Source organism: Hemicordylus capensis, chromosome 4, assembly GCF_027244095.1.
Source record: "Hemicordylus capensis ecotype Gifberg chromosome 4, rHemCap1.1.pri, whole genome shotgun sequence".
Classification (NCBI taxonomy): Eukaryota; Metazoa; Chordata; class Lepidosauria; order Squamata; family Cordylidae; genus Hemicordylus; species Hemicordylus capensis.
Window position 1 is genome coordinate 313413167 of NC_069660.1, and position 22338 is coordinate 313435504.

General features: G+C 45.3%; 1 protein-coding gene across 6 annotated transcripts in view; it reads right to left on the minus strand.

Moving 5' to 3' along the window:
• PTK2 (protein tyrosine kinase 2) overlaps positions 1–22338 on the minus strand; it is a 358217-nt gene that overhangs the window by 13195 nt on the left and 322684 nt on the right. For all 6 annotated transcript variants that reach the window (XM_053243262.1, XM_053243261.1, XM_053243260.1 and 3 more), the window contains 3 exons: positions 12902–12964; positions 7041–7080; positions 1507–1613 (listed from right to left, as the gene is read on the minus strand). In XM_053243262.1, coding sequence (XP_053099237.1) covers positions 1507–1613; positions 7041–7080; positions 12902–12964 — 210 coding nt within the window. The remainder of the gene's footprint in view (positions 1–1506; positions 1614–7040; positions 7081–12901; positions 12965–22338) is intronic.

Below are 22338 nucleotides of genomic sequence, written 5' to 3' on the forward strand. Positions count from 1 at the left end.
AGGGAGACACGAGTAAATCCCCTGGATTAGAGCTTATGCCAGAAACGTCATCTAGTGTCAAGGGGACTGCTGCCTCAGAGGAGGAAACTTCTTCACTGGAACTGAGTCTGTTCAGGGCCGCCAAAGCCAATACTCTGGGGTATGTAGGGCTGGCCAAGCAGCAGGCCTAACAGTATCTCTGGGAAACTCTGCTTTTGATGGAGAAACCCCCGCCCTTGTGGTACACTGCTAACCATCACTGACCATAGTTGCTCATAGCAGAATATTGCTCTTTGCACAACTGCAGGGGATCCTGTAAGGGAGTTTTGGTCTATCAACATCTGAGGACCCAAGGTTGCGATCCTCTGCTGAAAGAACAAGCAGCCAAAATGTTTTGGAGCTTGAGGCATGGCACGACAAGTAGCGGAGATGAGGACAAAGAAAGTGGATTCTGCAGCAAGCCGGCCCTGGCACGTGGACCACGGGTTCCCCCTCTCTGGTTGGTAGTATTACACTGAATGATGGATTTATCAATGAATGATGCATCTTTATTGGCTCCACACTGTTTTAATTACTGGACACTCCAACACAGAGCACACCTTGGCGCTACATAAACAAACAAGCGATTGCTGAGGGAAAGGAGAAAGTTACTCGCATTCAAAGGAAAAACATATTTCTGGTCATACTAGAGGAATGGGAAGCAAGAGATATTTTTCTTTTTAACCTAACACATTAGTCAACACTAGGATTGGAGTCCATGGCCCATTGCTGCACAGAAGCAACTTTTAAGCTTCCCCCATGAACCATAATCAAAGAGAACTCATCACATGAAGATTCTTGCCACCGAGTAAGCCTTGTGTTATCCACTTCCCACGACTGCCAAGCAGCTTGGAGGGTAACATTTGGCTCATCACATGAATGGAGTCTACAACCAAGCTCTTTATGGGGCCAGAGCAGCCAAGGGAAAGTCTTCAGGTGGTGGATCATCTGTCTCCATCTTCCATCACTATAACAATCCCAGGCAACACACAACAAGAAGCAACTGCAGAGATGTATTCTTGTGCATAAATTGTAACAGGCATGAATATTTCACCTGCCTTGGTATGGGTGACAAACTGTGATGAACATCATTAAAAGGCAACATCAATGTTTCAACATAATATTCACACATTATCTTATTATATATAAATTGTGATGTAAAGATGCTAGTCAGGGACTTTCAATACCTGACCTTACATTGAAGGTTGCAGATTGGGCTCCTGGCTTTCAGATGGACCACATAGCCATTTCTAGTGCACTCAGCTGTGAATCAGATAGGAGGAGAAATCTGGGATGACTATATAAGGAGGATATTCCTTTCCATTCGGTATCAAAAGCTTTGGAAGAAAAGTGTGCCCTACACAATCCACCCTGAATGGCCAAAACAGGCTTTGACTTCCTTCAAGGTTAGTAATAATAATGGTTCAATGTATGCAGCACTTTGATAAGTAATGGACAACTGGTGTCCAAAGTGGACAAAGAATATACCTTGACTCCTTCATTGTAGCTGTCCACAGGGCTGTTGAGGCTGGCAAGGCTCCCCAAATGGGTGGGAGCTCCCGGGCGAGGAGGTTTCTTTGGCGGGCCAGAGTGATCTAGTAATGAAATATTTAGATAAAGAAAACTACTACCACTGTTCGCTTCATTTAAACAAACAACTATAGAACTGGAATAATCAAAAACTCATCTGCCCACTCTCACCAACTCATTCCCTGCACATGCCGCCCCCACTCTCAAAGAGTAAGCCACACAATTGCAAAGAACCAGCCATATTCTGAATACAGTATCCAGTACATGGTTTCAAAGTACTTAAAAATAACCCCAGATTGCTTTTACTTCAAACAAATTTTGCACGTCGAAAGGTTCAAATTCCTGTTCAACCACCAGCTAACTAGCTGGCCTTGGGCAATTTATTTCTCTCAGTTGCAATTAGCTATAATACAGAACAGTTATCTATGCTACATCATTGTGGATACAAGGATAGAAGTTGGAAAGTGCTTTGCACATTGAAAAGTGGAACATAGGAACATAGGAAACTGCCATATACTGAGTCAGACCATTGGTCTATCTAGCTCAGTAGTGAAACAAGCTACTGAGATTTAACCGAAAGTCATCATCAGCTAGACTTTATTTCTGCTCCCAGAGGCTGCTTTTATTTATGCCTACATATCTGTTTATATAGAACATGTTATCCTGAGATGACTACTCTTGTATGCAAACAACAACAACAACAACAGGTTGCTTACCTGTAACTGATGATCCGGTAGTGATCCATTGTCATCCATAATCAATGGGTTCTATGCCTGCAAAAAGACCTCGTGGATGGATTAGCTAGCTCCTTGCAGTGCCCACTCTGCCCTGCACATGATCAGTGCTTTCATTGGTATCGGCAGTTGGGGGTGCCATTTTGTCAGCACCTTGGATGCTTAAGGAGCACAGAGTGGGACACTGTTCTGCCCTGCCTGTTGAGATATGCTATCACAGCAGTATTGTCTTATGCTATCGCAGCAGTATTGTCAAGTTGGAGCGGGACCACTCTGCCCTGTAGTAGAGTCCAGAACAATTTTAGGGCCAAAACACTGCCAGCAGTTCCAAAAAATTGAGGTGCAGGCAAAGCTGATGTTGAGTCCACATACCCTGCACCTGATGTTCTCCATAGTGGGCAATACAACCTGTAAGGGACACATTCATAGTCACGCACTGAGTGGATGTCGATGGTTGAAAAGGTACTCCCTCCAAAAGGCTGTTAACCAATGTCCACCACCACAGTGAATGAAGGACAGTAGATGGGATTGTTAAGAGCATGTGTTGCCCGTTGGCATCAGAATGGAGGTTTTAGAGGTATCACAGCTGGAGTTTGGGCATCCTCAATCGAGCATGAACTATAGCATTGCAAGATGCCATCAGTCCCACTGACCTCTATATATAGTGTGCTCTCTGAGATGGTTTGTTGAAAAACTGACTGATCAATTCCCTGACCTGCTGGTAACACTCCCTTGGTAAGTATGCCTTTTTTGTTTGTGCATCTAGCACAGCTCCAATGTAAGCTTTTGTTGTTGTTGTTGTTGTTGTTGTTGGTTCAAGGTGTGACTTCTTCCAGTTGACTCATATGCCAAGTTCATTCAAAAGAGTTACCAGATAGCAGAGCAGCGAAAATAACCCTTCTTTGTCCCGACCTGTGAGAAGCCAATTGTCCAAGTACAGAAAAACCACTATCCCTCATTTTCTTCATGAGCAATAATCACTGCCATACACATCATGAACACTCTTGGAACAGTTGGTAAACCAAAGGGGAGGACCGAATACTAGAACACTTAATCTCCCACAGTGAACCTTAAATATTTGCAGTGGTTCTCTTGGATCCCTATATAGAAATACGCATCCTTGAAATCTAACGTTGCAAGCCACTTCTCTGTAGGGGATGCCTTGCAACATCGTCATTCTGAATTTGTGCACATCTATATAGAGACTGAGTCCCCAGAGATCCATGATTGCTTGGATCCCTTTATCCCGCTTTGGAATTTGATAATAGCGGGAGTGAAATCTATTCAGTTGCTCTTTCCATTTCACAGGGATGATCACCCCCTTTCCCCACAGAACCTGCACTTTCTCCAGTAACAGAGGAATTGTTGGGGTGAACTTCAAGCCTGAGAATGGTGGCAAAGTTCTGAACTCTATAGTGTAACCAGAAGTGATAATTCTGAGAACCCACTGGTCTGATGTTACGTATTGCTATGCAGGGTCATGGCTTGCCAGGTTGATGGTATTGGCAACTACAAAGCAGATGGTATTTGCTTTGACAGGTTGTTGAGGTGGCAGCAGTGGACGATCGAACAAATCAAAGAGACTGCTTGGCAGGGTCCTTGGGTGGTCGAGTAGCCTGGCCCTTTGATCTCTGTCCCAAGCCCTTATTCATCTGATAAAGTTTATACTGGTGTCTATAGTCTCAATGATCCTGTTGTTTAAAGGTAGTGTGTTGGAGCCCATAGGGCCAGTAACACAACGCAAAGTGAAAAGTAGAGGCAGTGATGCTGAACGTCTTTGCTGTATACTTTGATTTCTTTAAAGACTCCATTGTCATGTCAGTGGTATCGCTGAACAGTCCCTAGCTATCAAATGCTAGGCCTTCAATGTGCTCCTTCATATCCTGCTGAAGATTGGTGGACCTCAGCCAGGCATGTCTCCAGATGGAGACCACAGTAGCCACTGCACGTGACACTGTCTCTGCCAGATGTTGTTTTTATTACTACTACTACTACTACTACTACTACATTTATATCCCTCTCTTCCTCCAAGGAGCCCAGAGTGGTGTACTACATACTTATGTTTCTCCTCACAACAACCCTGTGAAGTAGGTTAGGCTGAGAGAGAAGTGACTGGCCCAGAGTCACCCAGCTAGTATCACGGCTGAATGGGGATTTGAACTCAGGTCTCCCCGGTTCTAGTCCAGCATTCTAACCACTACACCACGCTGGCTCCTTTAAAAGTACTCAATTGCTATCTAGTGATGGCTGTGGACTTAATTGAATAGACCTCATTATATCTCTTTTGAAATTCCTCATGTGTCAAGGACGTGGAGTCTTGCAGTGGGATATCCCACAGATGATGGTTATATCTTGCCATATAGGCTGCATAGTTCACAATTTTTATGGCCAGACTAGAAGTGGAGTATATCTTTCTACCCCTCTTTATCTGATGGTATGTAGTATGTCTCCGTCTGGACTTTGATGATGAAGCGCAATCAGTCACCAAAGAGTTTGGAACTGGATGTTTCAGAAGGTAAGAAATGTTTTCTTCTTGAAAAGATGTTTTCTTCTTGAATTCTGCAGAGACCTTCCAGACATTTCGAAGTAGGCATGGATGTCTGCAGCACCTCCCATGCCGATTGTGCAGCCTTGGAGATTACAGGCAACATAGCGAGTGCTACTGGTTGTGATAACTGTGCAGTAGTCATCATACTGTATACTGGATCGTTTAAACCAGTGAAAGGGAGTTCAACATCTAACCCCAGTGCTTCAGCCATTTCCGAGAGGTGGATATTTAGTTCCTCTGAGGGGACGTTGACAGCCTTGGAGGCACATCAGATGGAGGATCTGATGAGTATTCTGTGCTGAGTCCTTCTCAGAAGTGTTCGAGGAATCCCCCTCATCCTCTAAGGTTGGTGCAATGGGGATCTCCTTCTTCTGCAACTTTCCTTTAGGTGCAGGAGGCTACAAAGCTTGAACTACAGATGTAGCCAGTGGTAAATTAGGAGCTTCAGGATGTGTTGGCTGACCTGCAGCAGCAGCTGCTGCTTGATGTTGTGTGGACAAAACCCCTGTCAGTAGTACAGGAGTGATTGTAACCATGAACTGCAGCAGCTGGGTAGCCATAGCAATTGCAGGTGGTTGGAAAGACTGCCCTTGACTTAAGGTACTCTGAGTTAAGGACTGAGGATCAGCAGTTGCTGCCAAACACTGTTCTGATGCTCTTTGTGCTTTCCACATCTGGAATTTTGCATAATCATCTGGCATAACATTTGAAGTTGAATGTTGAAGCCACAAGTGTGAAATATCTCCCTTTGGCTGAGCAATCCTTGTGTGCTCACATACTGAATGGGTGATTTCCAAGTAAGTGGAGCCAAGGGCGGAGGGAGGCCGGCGGCGGCCCAGGTTATGCCACCACCACGGCCCCCTAGCCCCACCCCCTGCATCTGATGTCAGACATGGGGGCTTGGTTTAGCACTCCCAAACAGGGCCGTGTGTCTAAACCAAATCCAAAGTTCAATTTCACCAAAGATTAAGTCCGCTTAGCAAAGAATGGTCAGAAGGCAGTCCGATTTTAACCAGGGAAAAATAAACTAATCACTGTTATCTCAATCTTTCGATAGAACCAATCTGATACTGAGGAGCTCAGCAATGAGGTGTGATGCTTTGGCAGTCAGAAAGGAACTGACAAAATGGTGCCCCCAACTGCCGATACCAACGGAAGCACTGAGCACATGCAGGACAGAGTGGGTGCCAGAAGGAGCTAGCTAATCCATCCATGAGGTCCCTGCACAGGAGCAGAACCCATTGCTTATGAATGCCAACAGATCATGATCCAGATAAAGTTATTCCAGGGTGAAACATTCCTTGCTTGCCATCTTGGGTGATTCATGGGTCAATAGGTTCACTGTCCACCAACAACCCTGCTATCACTTACACCAGAGATCAACAGACTTCAGGCTTTGGGTTTAGTTAGTTTTTTTTACTCTGAGGTCTACCATCTGGAATCAGGTACAAAATAGTTGGGGGAGGTGAAACCAGATGAAACGAGTTGCCTACTGCACCTCATGAGTCATACACTGGGGTAACCTGCACACATAAATACGAGAATCCTAACACAGAACTCTAGCAATGGCCAGAAGAACTGTGTGAAGACCTGATCAAATACAACCAGTTAATACTTCTATTTTATAGGTGAAGCAGACCAGAACTGAGACAGAAGCAATTAGGACAAGGCCAGCAACAACAGTTTCTTTAAAAAATAAAATAAAATAACCCTTGCAATTTTACTTGCTATTATTAAACAACCAGGAATCAGAAATCTTTGATGATTCATTGCAAATAACCAAGGAATCTACAAGCAGATCCAGTCTACTTTCTGCCCACCCTTAGCTTTTACTCACAAAATAACAAAGATGAATCAAGAGTCTTTTATACTTTAAAAGCTGATCCCTCTGCTCTGAAACTGAACACAGAGATGGCTTTGAATCATCTAAGTGCAAGGACAGGAGTGGCTACCTTAAGGCCAGAGCTTGAGTACACATGCCCTTAGGCTAGAGTCCTCAAACCCATTGTCGCACAGAAGAACCGTAAAACACATGCTACTTATCCCAAGTAATTACTCAGAAGGACTGCTACCCATGGTTTGAAAAATGTGGCCAAAGTCTTCATTTGCCATCCTAGAGTCTAATATGTTTTCTGAAAATGGATGGACTGAGAGAGGAAGAGATTGAGAGTTCAACACTGAGACTGTAAAACTCTCTATTTATGGCTTACCTGGCTTACCCACAGGCTGATATATATGCTGGTTAGAAGCCTGCAAAAAGAAAATAAATTTAGTTCATCTGCTCACAGTATTATGAACAACAACAAAAAACCCACCCTCCCATCTAACCCCCACATCTTAAGCATCAGGCTTTTTCAACCACAAGAATTCCCAACATATTTCTCCTCTCCCATCATTCTCAAATTTCAGGCAGAAAACAAACTACCAATATAAATCATGTTCACAAAGAAAAAAAAGGGGGCTTTCATCTCATGCTATTTTCCTCTGTATCTGTACAATATATCCATCCTAGGTCACTGCCACCATTACTCAGTCCAAATGGCATGTTTATAGCAACTTAAGCCTTCAGTCCAAATATACTTTTTTCCAAAACAAGACATGGCTACTGAGCTGCAAGAGAAGAGGTTGAAAAGCCCACGCCTCAGGTCTCTCCTTATTGTTCAACAGATTTTTAAATCATAATTACTGCTCTGTTTCATAGTCAAAGGGAGCAAAGAATAAGTCATTGATTATTACTTTCAAAAGGCTTTACACTGGATGGAAATCCAAGAATAATTCTACAACTCTCTGTCAACTCAGATAAAAGTCTATTCAACCACTGCACAGCGAATATGATATTTGTGTCTGCTGCTTGCCTGCTGAGTTCTTGGAAAACATTTGTTTAGCCTTGCCTGCTTTTGAGCAAAAGTTTTCTTTTGCAGATTAAAAGTGCTGACACAGGCAAGACTGTAAGGAAATTTGAATGGGGCACTCATACTGCACAGAAAGCAACCTGGCACAGATGACAGATTTTCCGCATCTGTAGAATCTTAAAACTCTCAGAGCAGCACATAAGAATGTGCAGGGTTGCTCAGATGTTTCAAAAGCTGACTGACACTGCAGGAACCATTAACAAAGAGAAAGAGCATTTCAAGTTCACCTTGTCAGATGGGGCCAAGCCACAGAGCATGTGCACACCCTCATCTGCTCAAACAGATAAATCCAGAATAATTCACTACATTGACTCATTTGACATGTGCCAGCTAGCTGCTCTATTGAAATTAAACAGCTAACTTTGATGCGTATGTTGTGCAACCCTGGAGGTAGGAAATAAAGAGATATTGGAAATACAGCTTCTCATGCTTACTTTTTCTAAACGCTTAACCAAAATATACATCAGGGGGCGGGGGGGGGGGAACTAGGCCTACTGTAATGGTGACACCACCCATGTGGTTGCTTACATATTTGCCCCATTGACAAATAAAGCGGGAGAGCATTGGAGGGGATGGGAATCCACTTTTTGCTTGGGGAGGGGTCTGATTTTATCAAAGGGATCACTGCAGGTGAGGGGAGATGCATCCTCCCCCTCCTCAACCTCCCTCACCTGGCCAAAATCAAGGTAGGCCGTAGGGATGTGCATGGACCTTTTATGGGTCTCTGAAAAGGTTCAAAAGAATGGCGGTTCGGCCGGTTCGAAGGTAGGGGGGAGGATACCTTTAAGGGCGGGAGAGGGTCCTCTTCCCCTTCCCACCACTCTTCCCCTGCCAATGCTGCACTTTAAAATGGTCCAGCGGGGCGGCAACGTGCCACCCCATTGCCTCATTGGACCAGAAGTGACCGGAAATACCCGGCGTGTGTGTGCGTACACCCACGCTCACGTCGGATACTTCCAGTCCGACGAGGCAACAGGGCGGTACGCTGCCGCCCCACTGGACCTTTTAAAGTGCAGCACCAGTGGGGGAAGAGCAGCGGGAGGGGTAAGAGCCTCCTCCCCCACCCTTAAAGGTATCCAATCCACCCTCCACCTCGAGCGGCCCCCTGCCGGTTCCGTGTAAATCCCTAGTAGGCTGGGAGATGAGCTGAGAGAGTTTCTTTCCACTCATTCACGTGCCCCCTTTGATCTCAAAATTAGATCCTCTCTTTCCCTGCTTTACACACATACAGTATAGGGCAGATGTGAATTAGCAGATGTGGCTGCCACCATCACATATAGTTTGGACAATTGAGAAGCATAACATTCCAGTACCCATTAGGGATGTGCATGGAATCGGTTCAGTGCTCCTTTTCTGGAGCGCCGAACTGGTTTGAAATGCTGGCGTTGGAGCCGGTTTGGAGGAGTGGGGGTGGTTGCTTTAATGTGCGGGGAGGGTGTCCTTACTTCCCCTGTCGCATTTGTCTTGCTGGTGCCGGTGACAAAACCACTGGCGTGGGGTGGCTGAGTACCTTCTTGCCACCCCGGTCAGCGTAATGCTGGAAGTGGCTGGCGTGCATGTGTGACGACTCCCACCTCCCAGGAGTGCACAGAACTGGTTCCATGCACATCCCTAGTACCCTCAAGCACTTTTTACAGGGGCAAGTCACCTCCCATTTCAATTACTTGTGGAACTAAATATGAGACCCACAAAGGAAGAAAGTTGTGACTGCAGCTATATATGATCTACATTAATATGAGACAAGTGGCGGCAGCCCCCAGTGCTAAACAGAGTCCCACTGCTTGCTTGGACTGCAATTGCCCTTAGCCAGTTCTCCCAGGACATCATAAGTTGCTTCCAGTCACCAGGGGAACAGCTGCAACTTTTGGTGTCCTAGACCCAGAGAACACTCCTGCTCTCAAGCATGTGCCCATGCAAAAACGAACCCAGCAGGCTGCTAAAGGAATGGCAATAATGCCCCATTAAGTTCTGTCCTCACTGACACAAGCTGTTCCCCTAACTGTGCTTACTAGTACAGACATGCTTGAGTAAAAAAGCTGCAAATAAACTTTAGATAGGATACAAAGGTGCAATTTAAAAACAATAGAAACCGAGCATTACTTTAGAAGACAAAGTCTATTTTCAATTGAAAACATGGCTTCCTTCTAGTTAGGCTATGAAATAATACTCCAGGATCAAGGACAGAGGTGCCATCTCAGAGCAGTGTGCTTTACAGGCAGGCTAGTACTTGTAGTCACCATAAAACAGAAGACTCTGATCCTCTGGAAAGGAGGAAAGTCCTCTGTTGGAGTACCTTTGCTATACCACAGGATCTGTGACAATTCCTCTTCTCTGTTTATTATGAACAAGAGTGTAACATGCATAGTTCCAAAACAATAGGAACACTATAAAGCTTTTGACATTGTTAAATGTCTGTACCCATAAGGATGTAATTGTTGCACATGTTCCTGTTTTCTCCACAACACTGCCTGGATGGTAGGGTCAAGGTCAAGGTAAAGCGTGCCGCCAAGTCAATTTCGACTCCTGGCGCCCACAGAGCCCTGTGGTTTTCTTTGGTAGACTGCGGGGGGGGTACCGTTGCCTCCTCCCGCGCAGCATGATGAAGCCTTTCAGCATCTTCCTATATTGCTGCTGCCCAATATAGTACCAGTGGGGATTGAACCGGCAACCTTCTGCTGGTTAGTCCAGCCTTTCCCTGCTGCGCCACTTAAGGTGACTGGTAGGGTCAAATTGACCGCCAAACTGATGAGCTGCTGCTTTCAACCTTCTGCAGCTCTGTACTGCTCATATTCCTCAACCTTAGTGAGGTCAATTGCCCTGCAGTGTTTCACACCAACCCCACATCATAATTTTTTGAAAGCTGAACTATGCACTTCAAGGGCATCATTTATTTATTTACACACATATCCCGCTATTCCTCCAAGCAGCCCAGTGTACATGGTGGTGTTAATCCTCAGAACCCTATGAGGTGGGTTAGGCTGAGAGAGAAGTAACTGGCCCAGAGTCACCCAGTGAGGTTCATGGCTGAATCGAGATTTGACCTTGGGTCCTAGTCCAACATTAACCATTGCACCACGCCAGCTCTAGATGTTTACCCTATTGTGTTGAATGAGAAAATGAAAGTACTATGCCCCTTACTTTTGTGTGTAAAAAACAAATACTATTATTGACCCCATTGCCTTTGGTGCTATTCTATTCCTGTATTGCCCAAGATAAATACTTTAAAAGGAGGCTCATTTTCCCCCACATTGCAGTTAGTGTCATGTACAAGGCAATTTTTACTTTAGCAGTGCCCCTTCATTCGACACCTTTTTGTTCAAGCAAAGGTAAAGACGACCAGGCAGCAATTTCACCACTTCAAGAGGAGCACTGATAAGAATGTAAGAGCAGCCTTGATGGAGAGGACCATCTCATCCAGCATCCTGTTTTCCCCAGTGGCCAACGAGATGCCTCTGCAAAGCCCAGAAACTAGGCATGAAGGCAATAGTCCCTGATTCAGTAAACTCAAAGATGGGCCCTGCCACAGAAGCATCTACTGCCGGAACATTCAGTGGTCTGAAAAAGAAGCTATACTAGATAGAGATGTGCACGAACCGGTGCAGAGGTCCTTTCCAGAACTGGTTTAGCGGTCTGGAGTTCAGAGCAGCACGGTGGTGGGGTTACCTTTAAGGAGCAGGGACGGTGCTCATTCCCGCCCCCACTGCATTTCGCCCCCCCCCGGCGCTGCCTCAAAAACTGCTGGTGCAGGGCGGCAGCATACCTCCTTGCCTCCCCTGTCAGCATCAGACTGGAAGTGGCCAGTGTGCGTGCATGATGTGCGCACATGCACTAGCCACTTCTGGTCCAACACTGACCAGCAACACTGATATCAGTGGCAAGGAGGTATGCTGACACCCTGCACCAGCAGTTTTTGAGTCAGCGCTGGTGGGGGAATCGCAGTGGAGGGGGAGAGATGAGGACCCTCTCTGCTCCTTAAAGGTAACCCCCCCACACCGCCGAACCAGCCAAGCGCCAGTTCGTGCACATCCCTAATACTAGAATACAGCTCTGTCAGCTGCCCACCCCAAATCTCTGAGAAACTTTTACCATCTTTACAGATGCAAGAGCAACCATCATGGGCCCTCACCCACCATTGGTGCAGCCCTATGAAGTGAGGCAGGCCTCGCTTTGACATTTTGAACAGCTTGCTAACATTATGATACCAGTGGAAGTCTTCCTTGGGAACAAGCAAGATTTAAACTGGAAGGGTCTAAAACAACAATTAAGCAAATCTAGGTTGACACCCAAAGCTTCCAGTGCCAATCCCAAGTGCCTGGAGCAATGCCTTCTCTAGCCAATTATCCAATTATGAAATCATGATCCCTGCCATGAAAGCAATAAAGCTCTTGCCCCTATAATGCCAAGGCGATTAATGAGAAGGCTCCTTTGGATCTTGCAGCTGCACCTCAAAGTAATGCGAAAAAGGAATTAAAATACCCCCAACATAATAAATAACCAGAGACCGGGGGGGGGGAGAGAGACTATAGAAGGTCATCATCACCAGGCACATTTATGTCTTTATTGTTTAGGTTAGCTTTATAGAGTGAACCTACATGTTGGTTACAGCTGCGTTTTGCCAGTGAATCAACACATTTTGGATCTAACCCATGAGCTGATGTTAGCTTGCTTATAATAGAATGTGCTTAATCCACATTACTTTGGGGAATACTCGCCAGTTACTTAAACATCTGTAGCACTAATTTAAAACATTTGCTTCCTGTTGACAAGAGATATAGATAGATGCAAAGCCAACTTAAAATAAATTTTAAAAAACCAACAACTACCCAAACCACCAACCTGGCGGTATACCACAACAGTTGCTTTAAAAATCATTAGAGCTTTGTTTGCAAGGAGAGGGAAAAAAGCATCTGTTCCAATAGTTGCATGAAAAGAACCAGTCCCAAAAAGTGCCGCGTGAACAAGATTTTCCTGTCACTGCCATTCCCACAGAAGCCAAGAGCCTCTTGAAACCTCTCATAACAGCATAACGAGGACTGAAAGCCCTAGCAAACCAAAAGTCATCTCCCATGATCAGTGGAACGTTAACAGCATTTTCCACCAAGGCAAATTAATTAAACAACATCTCGCCTGACAGATGAAAAGATGGCATATGTGCTTACCGGACCCTGGAGATTCCCGTCTTCTCGATCAATGCTCCCTCTGGAGAGCCTCACGTCAGGTTTCTAAAGAAAGGGAAGGAAAAGACGTGTATTTTGGGTTTTACAAGACTTACAAGTCAAATAGTCTAGGAATAAAAATCCTTACTTCAAGCAAAGAAAATACTGCTAGAAGTGGGGAGAAAGAGTACGTCTCAACTAATATGATGCTATTACATTCCTTCTCCTCAGCCCCTGCTTTGTCCCCAAAAAAAATGCACTTGAAAGAACAGTGGCTGAACCTTCGAACAGCATTCTAATCCCCCCCCCCTTTGCTCTTCCTAGCTACTACTACGCACTTTCTGTTTGTACATAGAAAAGGCTTTGAGATAAATATTGATAGTACCATTTCCCCAACACAACATTGGAAAACCTGCATTTTAATTCTCTCAGAGGAGCGGTAGCAGCAGCAGCAGCACCACGGCCGTCGTTTATTGCACTTTTCTTCCTAACAGCGTAAATTTCAACCACAGGATGAGGAACGCTGCTGCACATTAATTCCTGTTTCCTGCTTGAGGAAGGCTTAAATGTACTTGGCTCCATCTCCAGGCTTCCCAAATGGGGCCAATTACCAAAGCTCTTTAAAAGCACAGAGAGGCAGAAAAACCATACGAAAGCCTGGACCAAATGCTCCTTGGCTAGGAGGGGGAGAAATGGACAAAATTCAGTTTTTATTGCTCTCTTCAAAAGCCAAGAAGGGAAAAGAAAGAGTCTATTGCATTTCAAAAACAAAATAATGTGTGTGTTTGTGTACTGAATTCCCAGGAATGTGCCTCTGTGATAGGACAAAGGCAACAGAATTCAGCCAAAATTCTTTGAAGTGCCACTGGTGCCTATGGGAGCCCGAAGATGTGCTTAGTTCTCTCACTGAAATCAATAGGATTTCAAAGTGCTTAACTTTGGCAGGCTCATCCTCATACTAAGATACTGAACTACAAAAGTAATATACAAAGTCCAGGAAAAGAGAGCTAAATTGAGAATTCCTTAACCTGTAGAGTGCAATTCACAGTCACTGTGAATCAAAGGCTGAAAAGTTACATGTTATTTCCCTGCATTCAAACTCTTTATTAAGCACACAGTCAGTGGTATAGGGGACTGAGTGCCAGATTTAGACTGGGGGGAGGGGGAGGATACAGGGGTAGGTTCAAACCCCTGCTGTCATATAAAGCTCAGTGAGCAGCCTTGACAAACCATCACCTTTCAGCTTAACCCACTTCATAGGGTTGTTGTGAGAATACAGCACAAATAAACCCATGAACGAACTCCTTAGAGGGCATTCAGTCCTGCCTGAGCATTGGAAAGTGACTGGGCTCCCATACATCTGAACAGTACTAGAGTGAGGTACTTACTATGAAAAACTGCTATAGGGATATTTAACCTAGTTTCCCCATGTCCAGGGGAATACATCTTCAAGCGAATGAAGGGGAGAGGAAGGAATATGCAAGGCCAATCTTACAGATAATTTGGCAAGGATTTGCCCCTTCTCCTCTGCCTCCCTCCCCTCTGATATCTCTTTTTCCCAGGAGACTGCTCAAGACTTTTCAAGCTCTCAGTGACAAGTCCAGCCCTCCCTGCTCTGCTCCTTCAAGGAATCAGCAGTATAATAAAAATGTGTGCACTCTCTCATAGGAGTTGGAAGGGAGCTTGGAATCTTCAGCCCTCTGCTCAGTGCAGGAAACCGAGCACCCCAACAGATGGCTTTGCAACCTCTGTTTAAAAGCCTCAAGAGGAGGTCACTGAAGCACTGCTCTGGCACGGGGAGAGGGAGGAGTTTGCAAACTGGAATGTGCAGGAATGAAGCTAGGAACAAGGAGGCATAGTGATAAGAGAGTCTGCCTCATGTCACGATGGACTCTCCTTCCCTTACCGTGAATGGAATACTCAATGTAAAGCATAGCGAGATGATGTGCAGGAGCATTTTTTCAATGAATTATCTCCTCCTGGTGCTTAAGAGAATGGGGCTGTTTGCCACATCCCACTTTAAAAAGCTAGGACAGGTACATCAGCCATAGGTGGGGGAGAAGGTATATTGGTGAGCACCTGAAAACATCTTGGGGAAGGAATGACAGGTGCAGCTGACCACCAAACTGCTCCCAGGAGATACATCAATCTGTATATTGCTTTCTCCTAGGTGTACCTGTCGCTAATCCCACGCGTGGCAGCTCTCACGAGAGTTCGCGAGCAGCGGCCGATTAGCAGCGGGGACAGGGAGAAAAGCAGGAGCAGGCGGTGGCAGGCCAGCCTGGCTGCTAGGAGCAGCAGGCAGTGGTGGCCGGCCAGCCTGGCCGCCAGGAATTAGCAGGCAGGTGAGAGGAGATGGCGGGCTGGCTTTCTGGCCCACCCACCATCCAGAAACTGCAGGCGGGTGGGAGAAGCGGGGCAGCCGGGGAGGGGGGAGAAACGGGGAGGGGGGGAGAAGTGGGACGGCCAGGACAGCAGAGGCGGAGATGCTCTGTGCCCAGCCCAGCTAGTACTGTAGTGCTGCTTGAGAAGGTCTATTCCATATACTCAAGGCAGATTAGAAAAAAACGCTTAATCAGGTACTCTCTGGTCAAAAATTAAATTCCCACTGTTAATTCACAAACCCAGACACTTGCTAGGACAGACTTCCTATTTATTTGAAGTGTTTTGCTGTGGGGCAATTTTCTTTCTTATAACAGTCCTGCCCTTAAAAAGGACAACAAAAACTCTCTCACTTTATTCTGCACTGATGTACATGCATAATTTGATCTTTTCAAGCAAAAGGATCTGTTGAACCTGTTTTCAGGGACTATTTTTAGAATAGCAAAATACTGCCAAATGGTTTTAGGAGACCCTCTTTTAGCATTCATGTCCATGAGAGACAGGCAAGACATTCTAAGGAGAGCCCCACCAGCTGCTCACAAGTTTTCAAGTGCTTTCATCACCCACCCACCCCCGCCTTACATGGCACATACTAGCACAATTTCAGGGGCCGTTTTCCATTCATCTCAAATACAAACCTATGCAGGCAGTCACCAGGTACTACTACTACCACCACCACCACATGTATATATCATTTATTTATTTAATCATATTTTTAATACCACCTGGTATGTATGTAAACAGGTACAAACCCCAACATTAAAATCACAGGTTAAAATACATAAAACACAATAAAAACAATATGAAACAAATGATTAAAAGTATTAAAATTCTAATTAAAAGCTTGTGAGAACAGGGAAGTCTTCAGGGTCTTCCTGAAAACAAACAGAGAAGGAAATGCTCTCATTTTAGCAGGGAGCATATTCCAAAACCCTGGGGCAGCCACAGAGAAAGCCCAGTCCTGAGTCGACACCAGACGAGCTGGTGGCAACCATAACCAGACCTCTCCAGAAGATCGTAGAAGGCGGAAGGGTTCATGGCATAGGAGGCGCTCTCTCAAATAACCTGGTCCCAAGCCATTAAGGGCTTTATAGGTAATAACCAGCACTTTGTATTTCACCTGGAAACATATTGGCAACCAGTGCAGTTCCCTCAAAACTGGTGTTATATGGTCCCTTCATGTTGTCCCAGAGACGAATCTGGCTGCCGCATTCTGTACCAATTGTAGTTTCCGGACTATGTACAAAGGCAACCCCACGTAGAGCACATTACAGCAGTCAAGTCTGGAAGTTACCAACATATGTAGCATTGTTTTAAGGTCATTCACCTCTAGAAATGGACATAGCTGATGTATCAACCTAAGCTGATAAAAAGCGCTCCTGGCCACTGCCTCAACCTGAGAAACCAGGGAGAGCTTTGGGTCCAGGAGCACTCCCAAGCTATGTACTTGATCTTTCAGGGGGACTGTAACCCCATCCAGAACAGGCAGATCTAAATCATCTTTCAGGTCCTGACCACCCACAGTCAGTACTTCCATCTTACTTGGCTCTAACTTCAGTTTGTTATCCTTCATCCATCCCATTACCATCTCCAAGTAAGCATTTAGGGAAGATATGCCATTTCCTGATGAGGTCAACATGGAGAAGTAAATCTGGGTGTCATCAGCATATTGATAACACCTAGCACCAAACCTCCTGATGATCTCTCCCAGAGGTTTCATGTAGATGTTAAAGAGCATTGGAGACAGTATGGAGCCTTGTGGAACTTCATACTTCAGTTCTCGCTTTGCAGAGCAACAGTCTCCAAGAAACACCATCTGGAATCTACCAGAGAGGTAGGAGCGGAACCACTGTAAAACAGTTCCACCCAATTCCACCTCCCTCAGGCAGTCCAGTCCAGAAGGATACCATGGTTGATGGTATCGAAAGCCAAAGAGAGATCCAAGAGGATCAGCAGAGTCACACCCCCTCTGTCAATAGCCAATTGGAAATCATCCATCAGACCGACCAAGGAGGTCTCAGCACCACAGCCCTCACAGAAACCAGTTTGAAATGGGTGTAGATAATCTGCATCATCCAAAACTGCCTGGAGCCGAGAAGCCATTATCCGCTCAATCACCTTGCCCAACCATGGAAGGTTAGAAACTGGCCTGTAACTGGCTAACTCCAAGGGATCCAGTGCAGGTTTCTTCACAAGTGGTCTAATAATAGCCTCCTTAAGACAAGGAGGCATCCTGCCCTCCCTCAGAGAAGCATTTATAGTATTTACCAGACCCTCTCTGATAATATGATTATCAGATGAGATAAGCCAAGTTGGGCAAGGGTCAAGAGAACAGGTTGTAGGGCGCACAGCCCAAAGCAGTTTGTCCACTTCCTCAGGATGCCTCTGAGTACCAGTTGCTGGGGAGTAACAGCAGGAGAGAGGGCATGCCCTCAGCTCCTGCCTTCTAGGCTTCCAGCGGCATCTGGTGGGCCACTGTGTGAAACAGGATGCTGGACTAGATGGGCCTTGGGCCTGATCCAGCAGGGCTGTTCTTATGTTCTTAGGAGTCACAAACTGAAAATGATCCAATCTAGTCCCATAAGAGGAGTTGCTGGACACCTCCACAGTAGACTCTGCAATAACCGTGGAATCTAGCTCAGCCCATATGCGATGAATTTTATCCACACAAAAAGTCATTTAAAAATGTCACAGTGAGTAACCAATGGTTCCAAGTTTAAATTCAAGGGGTGAATTTAATATACCACTTTCAACAAAAGTTCTCAAAGCCTCCCCCAACCATTTTGGGAGAACTTCCACATGGTATATTCACTGAAAGATTTCCAACTATTTTGGTAAGATCAGGTGGGATTTGTGAATGCTATAAGCCTCAATCCAGCAGTTCACTTCTTTAAATATTTATATGGCACTTAAAGAGTGAGTCAGAAAGCTTCTCATCTCCATCCTGCCTGCTAATGCATGTTGACCTCTGGCCGTTTGGGATTTTCTGTCCTGTACTTTGGCTCCAGTAGCCCCATAAAAGGAAGCAGGATAAGGGTGCTGGCAGGCTGTTCTTTACAACTCCATCTGGAACTCCTATCTTTCGCTTGTGCTGCCTTCTTCACTTCTCCTCGAATTGCCCAGAACTTTGTCCTTACACCACACTTAACTTGTCTCAGACTTGGCCCCTGGAAGGGTTCTCTTGATTGTGGAGGAGTTGCAATGTCTGCAAAGATCACCAAACATTTCTCTATCCACCATCCTCCAGGTACCCTCAAGCTTTTCTTCTGGGCAACCCAACAATTCACTCAAGATAAGAGGGATTCTCCCTAGCAGGAGGTGATGGTAGCCTACCACTCATGCGCTGTAGTGACTGACAGCAACCAACTCTGAGTAAATGCCACAGAAGTGAAATGTGCACAGTTGTTCTCAGCTGAACTCTTTGGGAATGTAAACGATATCACTGCTGCTATACCACCCCTCCCCTCAAAGATGAACTGGAAAGCTCTACTGCATTCCATGTCGTCTTCTTCTTTTTAATTAATTCAGTGGGGAAAAATGCACAAAGCAAAAGCTATAGCATCTTGGCCCAGTTCTTTTCTTAATCCTAAAATGAAAATCTAATTTTAGAACGAAGTTCCATCAATTTCCCTGCTGCTGTTGCTGTTTTCTTACTGTATCTAGAGGAAATACTAAACTGCATATATGTGGGAATGTTTTGTAACGTCTCCCCTATGAGAATCTAAAAAATAATAATTAAGAGATAACACGCTATGCCAGTTATTCCCTCTCTTACAAAGGGGACAGGGAGAAGCTGTCAAGTCCCTAATGCTTTTGCTGCTGCCAAACATACCAACAAGTTTGCTGAACAGAGTATCTGTGCATGCTGAACATGTGCACATCAATCAATATTTTATTGACAGAAAACAATAACAGAAATGGATCCAAACTAGCAATCAAAATATCAGAGCCAACTGTTAACGCTTAGGTCCAGGGTATTTAAGAGACCGTCTCCTTCACTATGAGCCCCACCACCCATTGAGATCATCTGGAGAGGTCCGTCTGCAGTTGCCACTGGCTTGTCTGGTGGTTACTCAGGAATGGACCTTCTCTGTTGCCACACCAAGACTTTGGAATGCGCTCCCTGCTGAAATAAGAGCTTCCCCATCTCTGACAGCTTTAAAAAGGTTTTTAAAGATGCATTTATTCACCCAAGCTTTTAACTACAACTGCAGTTTTAAATTGTTTTAATGTTTTTAATTATTGCTTTAAATTTGTTTTATGTTGTCAACCACCCAGACACATAAGTTTGGGGCTGTGTACAAATATAATAAATAAAAAATAATAAAGCTTTAAGAAAATTAAGAGTTCCTCATCAGGTTACTCAGAGTAACTGTCGTTACTACAACTACAGTATATATTACACACAGACACACACCCCGTTTTAGAAACAGAATTATAGGTCACATCATAACACTACTCAGAAGCCTGTTAAATTTGGAATTCAGAATGTTCCTTCGTTGCTTGCAGAAAGTCTCCTGACCTTGAAGTCTCAGACTCACAGAGTGTTGATTTGGAAAGGACCTTGAAAGCCTTGCAGTCTAAGCCTCCGCTCAGTGCAGGCAACTGCTACAACATCGATGCAGTCACTGAAAACCTCCAGCAAGGAGAGCCCTCCACTAGAGATGTGCACGGAACTGGTTCAGAGGCCCTTTATGGGCCTCCGAACCAGTCTGATCAGTGGACGGTTCCGCTGGTTTGATGGCAGGGGGTGCATCTTTAAGGGTGGGGGAGGGTGCACTTACCCCTCCTGCCGCATTTCCCCCACCGGCGCTCCATTTTGTTAAAGCCCCTCGGGGTGGCAGTGCACCTCTCTGCCACCCCATCTCCTGGAAGTATTGGATGCAAGCATATCACTCCCGCCTGCAACGTGCGCAAGCTCGTGCCCAGCACACGCGTCTGATACATCCGGGAGACACAGCAACAGGGAGATACACTGCCATTCCGAGGGGCTTTAATAAAACAGAGTGCCGCCGGGGGAAATGCGGCAGGAGGGGGAAATGCACCCTCCCCCGCCCTTAAAGATGCACATGCCCCCGCCTTTGAACCATCCACGCCTGGTTCTGTGCACATTCCTAACCACCACTACATGAGGCAGTCTTCATTATCATGGCTCCCAAGTGGGCTTACAATGGGCATTATTGTTCATAGCTTTAGCCTTCCACGATCCAGTTAGCTCCCTCCTCCTCTCCCCTTGCTACATCAATGGTTCAGTGAAGGTGGCGAGCTTTGGGAGCATTTCAACCTTGATCACACTTGCTTCATTTCAACCCAACATTCTGGGACGAGATGTATTCCTTGGCTCTGTCACCTAAGGTGGAAACCAATCCAAGCTCAGATGTGGGGCCATCCCAGAAGCACCTATCCCAGCACTTCTAGTTATGGGGAGAGTTCTGACTAGCAGAGCAACATAAGAACCACTTTGAGTTGGCATCTGCTGATGAGTTTTTGACAGGGCATGAGCAGCTCCTGTGGCATTGTTTGAATTAACCTGACATTGTGTGTGTCTTGTCAGTTCTAGCTGTGGAATGAAGGACATGTGCTGAAAGTCCAAATGCTCCATTAAATCCAGGTGCTGTCATAATTCTTTGTACTTGCTGTTTAAGGAAGAGGGAAAATTGGTGACTTTGGGGTCAGGTGTCCTTGGAGAAATGTCTGCCTGCACTTCTAAAGGAAAAGCACTCTGAAACACAGGTCTATCAATGGCTACTAGTCTGGTGGCTGTGGGCCCTCTCCAGCCTCAGAGGCATGATGCCTCTCAATACCAGTTGCAGGGGAGCCACAGCAGGAGAGAGGGCACGCACATACCTCTTGCCTGTGGGCTCCCCAGAGGCATCTGGTGGGCCACTGTGTGAAACAGGATGCTGGACTAGATGGGCTTTGAGCCTGATCTAGCAGGGCTGTTCTTATATATTATACAGAACAATTGAGGTATTATCACATATGCACAAGGGTGTGTCTGTGTCCTGTTATCAGTAATGAAGGAGAGGAGGGTGAAGCTCAGTAGAAGAGCACAAGTTTTGCATGCAGAAGGTGCTGGGTTCAATCCTCGGCTTCTAGAGGCTGGCCATCTGGACCCCTGTTCTGCTGCGTAAAGGTCTGCTCCAGTAACATTTGGATGAAAGAAGAGGTCTTTCAAGACGGTGGGACCAATGAAGCAATTCATTTCCATATGAGCAACAGGTGAGAACCTTGACCCAAGGAACTAGAAAGCTGATTGAGAAAGAACCATATCATTCAGCTATCCAACAATAACTCCATCCATATGTTACCTTCTCAACTGTGATGCTTTTAGAGTCCAGAAAAGCACTTTGTTGCTGAGTTAAGATTTTAAATTTCAGCAGATCTTGGACCTGAACTGATTAATTTTATCTGGTTCCGATGTTTCTGATAAGGTGCAATGTTATCTGTTGTTGATGTTTGTATGTTATTTTAAAACAATGTTCTATTTTCATTATTTATATATTTATTTAATTTACAGACCACCTGACTCCAAAGACTCTAGGCAGTTCACAAAAACAAACACAATAAAGACAAGCTGTTAAAACAGCAATTTTAAACAATTTTAAACATTTAATGATTACTAAAAGTCAGGCTTTAAAAAAAAGTGTCTTAAGGACTCCTTTGAAGGCCGGTAAAGATGTTAAAGCACAAACGTCTATAGGGAGTGTATTCCACAGCTCAGGCGCAACTACAGAGAAGGCCCTCTCCTGAGTCACCAACGGGCTGGCAGCATATGGAGACGGACCTCTCTCGATGATCTTAATGTGCGGTGGGGATCATGCAGAAGGTGGCCCTCTCCCAGCTAACTCAGTCCTAAGCCATTTGGGGCTTTAAAGGCAATTACCAGCACTTTGTATTTTGCCTGGAAACCTATTGGTAGCCAATGCAATTGCTTTAAAACAGGCATAATATGATTTCTCCAAGAAACCTGGAGACCAACCTAGCCACTGCATTTTAGACCAACTGAAGTTTCTGAACAACATACAAAGGCAGCCCCATGTAGAGTGCATTGCAGT